Source organism: Frankliniella occidentalis, unplaced genomic scaffold, assembly GCF_000697945.3.
Source record: "Frankliniella occidentalis isolate FOCC.00 unplaced genomic scaffold, Focc_3.1 Scaffold252, whole genome shotgun sequence".
NCBI classification, from domain to species: domain Eukaryota; kingdom Metazoa; phylum Arthropoda; class Insecta; order Thysanoptera; family Thripidae; genus Frankliniella; species Frankliniella occidentalis.
The window spans coordinates 118,062-124,131 of NW_026267378.1; the positions used below are offsets into that span (position 1 = coordinate 118,062).

A 6,070-nucleotide genomic window follows, 5' to 3' on the forward strand; every position below is an offset into this window, starting at 1 on the left:
AAAACGTTTGTGTTGCTTCTATTTTTTTGCCAACCATGGGGGAAGGCGTAGTATTCGAAAATACTTTTAGGATCAAGTCAAGAGGACTGTGGAGGTTTAAAGTGGACAAGGCGCTGTAGTGGTTTCCCAGGCAGAAATGTTACCTCTAAACGGAGTCCTTGCTTTGTCTGAGGTCTATTTCTTTCCTGATCATTTAGACGTCTAAATGGTCAAAAACTAGATTAGATGTTTTAGAGATAGCATTTCTGGCTGGGTTGGTCTGTGGTCGTACCTCCGCAAGCGCAAGCTTCGTATCTTCCCTCCTCCTCAAGTTCGCACTTGAAACTACATTCAAATAACTGCGGGAAATCTGAACAACCGGTATCGATACTTTCGAAGTCGAATCGTGCTCACTATCTGTGAATATGATTCAGCGCGCGAGATTGAAAGACTGTTTTTAACAATAGTCTTCCCAGCGAAAGAATAGTGAAGTGCGAAAGGCGGATTCCGTGGCTCTTTTCCCCCACTACTCAGTTCTCACCAATCAGTCAACAGGAAACTGAGTAGTGGGGGAAAAGAGCCACGGAATCCGCCTTCCGCACTTCACCATTCTTTCGCTGGGAAGACTAAATACCCAATGGAAATTGACAATTGATCAACGAGATCGAATCAAAATCTATACAACTAGCTACAAAACACTTTACTCCTTACCTCGTGTCAAAATATATCATTGGTCGTGTTTTGACAGGTGCGTAGGGTGGTGCCTTGAGGTTAGTTTCGTCGTTCTGATGGAGCAAGGCACGTCGAAAACACCTTGCCGAAGAATTGGCTTGAGAAGAATTACCAGTGCGTCCAAATCAGACCCATCAGCCAAGTCGACAGAATGCAAGCGCCAGGCTGAGACACCCAAATCAAATGTGGGTTTGTTCCTCATGAGTAACACCGGCAAGATAGCAAAAGATGTTCCTTCTCCTATATCTAGTGAATCACCTGTCATGCAAACAGACAACGAATCTGCTCTGAAAGTTGAAAATACACCGCAGACTGGCAGAAAAGGGGATTCAAAATTTCCCTATCCTTTCAGTTCTCCTTGCAGTTCCCGTTCTGACACAAGTAAAGACAACAGTTATTGTCAAGAAAGCAATGCAAAGAAACTTAAACTAGATTTGCCTGAAACTGTAACTGTTGAAGAGTTGCACACTCTACAAAGAAAAGTTGGATTAAAGGAAAGACGACTCAAAGAATTACGTCAAGCTGGAATTATTTGTCGAAAGGTGATTCTTGTCTTAAAAGTCTCTTTTTCTTATAAAATGCAATACCTACTAAACCTTTTACTCCTCTTTGTTCACAGCACAACCCAGACGACCTCCGAAGAGACATTAAAGTCTGGCTTCAGGCTTGTCAAGCAGCGCTTCAGGAATTACTCAGTGAATTCCAAAGGAGAGGAGGTAACATGGATATGACTAAATTGTTGAGCGAGCTTGGTATTCCTTCAACACTGGTTCATTTTGATCCTGAGAGTGGTGACTTTGAGTAGCTTGAGTTAAGTCAATACTGTTTACTGCTATTATTCCAATCCTTTCTTCTAATCAATGAATTTTCAACTTTCTCATTTAAGTCTTTTAACATTTGGTAGTAAAAATCAAGTAGAATAACAAGCACTTAATTTTTATTCTAACAAGATGGTATCAAATGACCCACTCCATTTACAATTACACAGGACCATGTTCATTTTTTAAATATATCTAGTACGGATGGGGTCTCAAGGGCCTTGATGGATCACACAGCTTTGGATCTTTGAAGAATTCTGGATGTTTAAAATAGTATGCCATAAGCCCTGAAAAATACCCGCAGAAATAAAACGCAATTTATTATTTGGAATAGACCAAACTAAAAAAAATCTAATGACAAAATTGAAAGAAAAGTCATACCCTAAAAGCACAAACTTACCAGACCAGCGAGCCTTTCGTATTTCTTTCTCAACACGTTCTTGCTGTTCTTTACAAAGACCTGTAATGTGACGGCCAAACACCCTTCCAGTTTGAGAAGATATGAACTGGGACAATAGTTTAATGTTTTTGTAATCGGGGGTGATTTTGTGCTTGCAAAGAATGCATTGGGGTTTTGGACGTACAAATGGATTTTCCATATTCTCTTCAGGCTAGAAGTGTAAATGCAATAATCTATATAAAGCTCTGATTTGATTAAAGAAACAAACATTGAAATGAGTTAATACCAGATCTTTTGCTCGGGCCTCGAACACGGACCGATCAATTTCCTTTTCATACAGGGCAGCAGCAACTATAGGTTCTTTTACTTCAACTGGTCTGGGTTTTATTCCCTTCCTCTTTCCCATTCTTTGTTTTCCCATTGTAAAATAAGAGTCAAATCTCTTCTGCTCATAAGCAATGGGAGGCAGCCTCTGCACTGGTGCCTGACGTATCACTGAACAACCTGGAAACAAATGAAAAGAGAATAGCATCATGATAAAAATGGAAGGAGAAAAGAGATAGAGGTGGATGTAAATAGCACAAATTGTCACAGAGCCTATCACGGAAGAAAGGGGAACTTTTATATGTAATGTTTGTCGTAAACATAACCTAGACTAACTGCTAGAAGATCGGTCCCGCAGTCAACAGTTTTGAAAAACTGTGTCATCTTACCACTCATCAAAGCAGCTTTAATCCACAGAGACATTTTGTAATGCTGATTTTGATCGAGAAAACTAAAATAAGTCAATGTCAAACGGTAAATAACACCACATGAAGTTGCAGCCGACAAGACCGATAGATCTCCACTCCGCCTTGTCCAGCTGCAACCGATAATTTTATAACAGTGACACCAATACATGTACCGAATGCCTTTTCGAATTTAACATCGCAAATTCTATTTCTTAGGGAAATACTACTAGTTTAGAATATTCGACACTTGAAAATAATCATGAGCGATCTTATAGGTAAATTTGGCCATGACATTTAGCAACTTAACTCTTTTTGGTGAATTTAATAGTTGGCCAAATGGTGATGAGAAAAGGGCCTTACCGAAAGCATAAAAGGCATTGACAACAACTGTTGTTTTGGAAAAAATATTGTTTGTTAGTCTTGACTTGACATACATTTCACATCATGACAAGACATGCTCGTAATTGTACTGCTGGAGCAGTTTACACGTATCACGAAAAAAAGAAGGATGCCGAGGCTTCAGGATATGGAACCGAGCGACAACGGCTTGGCAAAGACTCTATCAAAAACTTTGATTGCTGTTGCCTAACCCTACAACGATGTAGAAATCCTGTAATTTCGTGAGTAATTTTTTCAATGTTTATGCTCTTTGCAGTATTTTGGTCTTAACAAGTAGTACTCCCCCACAACTCTAAAATTTTCATGTTGTACACAGGCCAGATGGTTATCTTTTCGATAAAGAATCAATTTTGGAGTATGTGATAACTAAGAAAAATGAAATCAGCCGAAAAATGAAGGAGTACGAGAAGCAAAAGAAGAAGGACGAGGTAAGTTGCTTTATCATGTATTCTTTGTCTGTGATTTGTTAATTAGCTTCTTGTCATCAATTTTGTTAAATATTTGTTCAGAATGAATTAGCCGAATTGGCTGCTGCTGAAAAATCATCAAAGCTGAGCAACTTTCTGAAAACAGAGAAAAATATTGTAAGCAGTCCCATTAATGCATTCAAAGCCAGTAAGTAAGGCATTCTATTAACTTTAGCGAATGTCTTCATAATTGATTGCTGCATTCTTTAATTAATTTTCTCTACCTTAGCGACACAAGATAAACCTTCTGTGTCTAATATGGCTGATGGGCGTGCCAAGCAACTCCCAAGCTTTTGGATACCATCAATGACTCCTCAGAGCAAAAAGTCAGCTGTGCCAAAACCTGTATGTGTAGCTAAAATTCTGAAATTGAGTTACTTTGGTTCAATTAAATTGGCTTATCATTGTATATCTTTTCAGGACAAAACCATCTACTGCCCAATGAGTGGAAAACCATTAAAAATTAAAGACCTCCTGGATGTTAAGTTTACAGAAGTCAAAGACCCTGATGATAAGAAATCCCTTATTGTCAAAGAAAACCGATACATGTGTGCTGTGACCCATGATATTTTAAGCAACTCAGTTCCATGTGCTGTGTTAAGGACAACGTAGGTAGACATTTTTATGGGTGTTTCTAATTCATTAGATTGTATTTAAGATAAATGTTGTACTTTTCTCGTAGGGGAGATGTTGTTACAATGGAGTGTGTGGAGAAAATTATTAAGAAAGATTGGATCCACCCCCTTACCAGTGAGAAAATCACTGAGAAAGATATAATCCCACTGCAGAGGGTATGCTCTTTCATCACATACATTTGTTTTATCTATTGTTATTTGTTGTAAACATGCTTATAAAAATTAATTTATTTTCCAGGGAGGCACTGGCTACTCCACCACCAACAATGAGGAGCTGAAAGCGAAACATAACCGGCCAGTTCTACAAGCCTAACTGTTATCAATTTTTGAAAGGTCCAAAAACTCATCAAATGTTATATTATGATCTATCGTGTAAATATGGAAATGAAGCACTTTTGTCAATGTAATCATGTCCATCATTAATGCGATAACGTAATTCCCTTCTGCATTATGACCGTTGCTTGTGGAGTGTCTCCTCAAGTTGAAGTGGAGCGCGAGCGGCCGCACGGGGGCCCGAGCGCCTGTAGGGTAGGCACCCAGGCCGGCAGCCGTGAGCGGCTGGCCGGCCTAGCCCATCGTGTTTGGCCCACTCTGCGGGCCGAGGCGGCGGCGGCGGCAGCAGCGTTCGTGAGTGCCATCCCCACTCTCTCCCTCTCTCTCCCTCCGGCCCGGGGAGAGCCCGCGGGTGCGAGTGAGACACACACATACCGAGTGTGTGATGGCTGGTGTGGCGTGGCGTGGCGTGGCTTGACGCGGCGAGGCGCCCCGGGCAGAGCCCCGCTCTAGGCCCAGTCAGTTGGTATCTCCTCCCTCCCGCCTGCTCCGCCTGCTCCGCCTGCGGCCCGGCCCGGCCTCCCGGTGACGGAGCGAGAGTGGCTCGACGGGCTCATGCCGGACCGGACCACCGGCCTACCCGGCCGACCCGACACGACCGGCTAGTTTGTGTTGCTCGGCCGTGCCGTGCGAGTAGCGAGCGAGCGACCCGGCCCCGCGACCGCGACCCGCGCCACCCCGCCACGCGCTCCCGTCGCCGCGGGTACCTCGCAGGTACCTTGTGTTTTCTGCCGCCCGATTGGCGCGACTCGCGCGCCCGCCCAGTCCCGCGCGCGCCCTGCCAGCTGGGGCCTGTGGCGGCCCGTCCCCGTCCAAGACGATCGTGATGGCGGAGGTCGCCCCTCGGTGACAGCCGCGGTCGCCGTGAGCGTGCAGGGCGCGACACGCGCGAAGAAGCGCAGTGAAGTGTTGTGTTGTGAGTGATATTGAGTGGAGGGGAAGTGCCTGCCATCCCCACGACAGTGCTGCGGACCGAGTGCATCGGAGAAACCGAGCCTTCGACATTCTTGGATTATCTCATCTCCTCGTCGCCTTATCGCCACCCAGAAGTGCAGCAGCGGCAGCAGAGGCAGCAGCTCGGCCTGAGAACGGCGACGTCATCAGCGTCGCGACCGCTGGTAAGGATGGGGAGAGGTCGCTCGCCCTCCCCGCGCCCTGGAGTGGTGCGCGGTGCGCGGCCGCGGGGACCTCGACGCGGACCCGCCAGCTGGCAGGACGAAGTCACTCCGCTGCTGGGCGCTGGGCCCCGCGTCGCTCTCAGCTGCTCGAATTCACTATCAAGGCCGGGCAGGCCTGCGGGCATAGGCCCGTCCCGTGCATAGATACTGGCTGTCTGGTCTGCGCGTCGCGGGCTGCGCACTGCCTTCGCTTCCCGAACTCCCTTCTTCTTGGCTCTTTGGCGGGGCGGGGCGGGGTGGGGTCGAGAGTCGCGGTGCAACTCGCGGCCCGTCGGCCGGTCGCTGTGGGGCGCGGAGCGCGGTCAGCACGGTAGTGGCAGTGGTGGTGGCAGCCAGGGCAGCGGCACACGCAGCGGCACAGGCCCCCCGCCTCCAGTGATGACGAGCGGGGTGGGGGG

General features: G+C 46.2%; 4 protein-coding genes across 5 annotated transcripts in view; 3 read left to right on the forward strand and 1 right to left on the reverse strand.

The window, feature by feature from the left end:
* The first annotated feature begins 273 nt into the window (after positions 1-273).
* On the forward strand, positions 274-1,640 carry LOC113207439 (uncharacterized). Its single transcript, XM_026424015.2, has 3 exons — positions 274-360; positions 728-1,253; positions 1,331-1,640. The coding sequence occupies exons 2-3, from the start codon at positions 768-770 to the stop codon at positions 1,514-1,516; spliced, it is 672 nt and encodes a 223-aa protein (XP_026279800.1). The 5' UTR covers positions 274-360; positions 728-767; the 3' UTR covers positions 1,517-1,640.
* On the reverse strand, positions 1,632-2,819 carry LOC113207438 (uncharacterized). Its single transcript, XM_026424013.2, has 4 exons — positions 2,643-2,819; positions 2,216-2,433; positions 1,930-2,140; positions 1,632-1,816 (listed from the first exon to the last, which is right to left on the reverse strand). The coding sequence occupies exons 1-4, from the start codon at positions 2,674-2,676 to the stop codon at positions 1,725-1,727; spliced, it is 555 nt and encodes a 184-aa protein (XP_026279798.2). The 5' UTR covers positions 2,677-2,819; the 3' UTR covers positions 1,632-1,724.
* A 205-nt stretch (positions 2,820-3,024) lies between these two features.
* LOC113207437 (nitric oxide synthase-interacting protein homolog) lies at positions 3,025-4,568 on the forward strand. The gene is made up of 7 exons (XM_026424011.2): positions 3,025-3,280; positions 3,376-3,487; positions 3,569-3,674; positions 3,756-3,871; positions 3,947-4,134; positions 4,209-4,317; positions 4,400-4,568. The coding sequence occupies exons 1-7, from the start codon at positions 3,105-3,107 to the stop codon at positions 4,472-4,474; spliced, it is 882 nt and encodes a 293-aa protein (XP_026279796.1). The 5' UTR covers positions 3,025-3,104; the 3' UTR covers positions 4,475-4,568.
* A 137-nt stretch (positions 4,569-4,705) lies between these two features.
* LOC127750751 (protein shisa-7-like) overlaps positions 4,706-6,070 on the forward strand; it is a 47,821-nt gene continuing 46,456 nt past the window's right edge. For both annotated transcript variants that reach the window (XM_052273179.1, XM_052273177.1), the window contains exon 1: positions 4,706-5,612. The gene's annotated coding sequence lies outside the window, so the exon portion shown is untranslated. The remainder of the gene's footprint in view (positions 5,613-6,070) is intronic.

Bases quoted from the DNA above. Each gene is read 5' to 3' on its own strand.
- LOC113207439 (XM_026424015.2), top strand. From the start codon at position 768: ATGGAGCAAGGCACGTCGAAAACACCTTGCCGAAGAATTGGCTTGAGA. The intron at 1,254-1,330 runs GTGATTCTTGTC...CTTTGTTCACAG, and splicing joins CTGGAATTATTTGTCGAAAG to CACAACCCAGACGACCTCCG.
- LOC113207437 (XM_026424011.2), top strand. From the start codon at position 3,105: ATGACAAGACATGCTCGTAATTGTACTGCTGGAGCAGTTTACACGTAT. The intron at 3,281-3,375 runs GTGAGTAATTTT...TGTTGTACACAG, and splicing joins TGTAGAAATCCTGTAATTTC to GCCAGATGGTTATCTTTTCG. The intron at 3,675-3,755 runs GTAAGTAAGGCA...TCTCTACCTTAG, and splicing joins CATTAATGCATTCAAAGCCA to CGACACAAGATAAACCTTCT.
- LOC113207438 (XM_026424013.2), bottom strand. From the start codon at position 2,676: ATGTCTCTGTGGATTAAAGCTGCTTTGATGAGTG. The intron at 2,141-2,215 runs GTATTAACTCAT...TTACACTTCTAG, and splicing joins AGGCCCGAGCAAAAGATCTG to CCTGAAGAGAATATGGAAAA. The intron at 1,817-1,929 runs GTAAGTTTGTGC...GGTATTTTTCAG, and splicing joins ACGAAAGGCTCGCTGGTCTG to GGCTTATGGCATACTATTTT.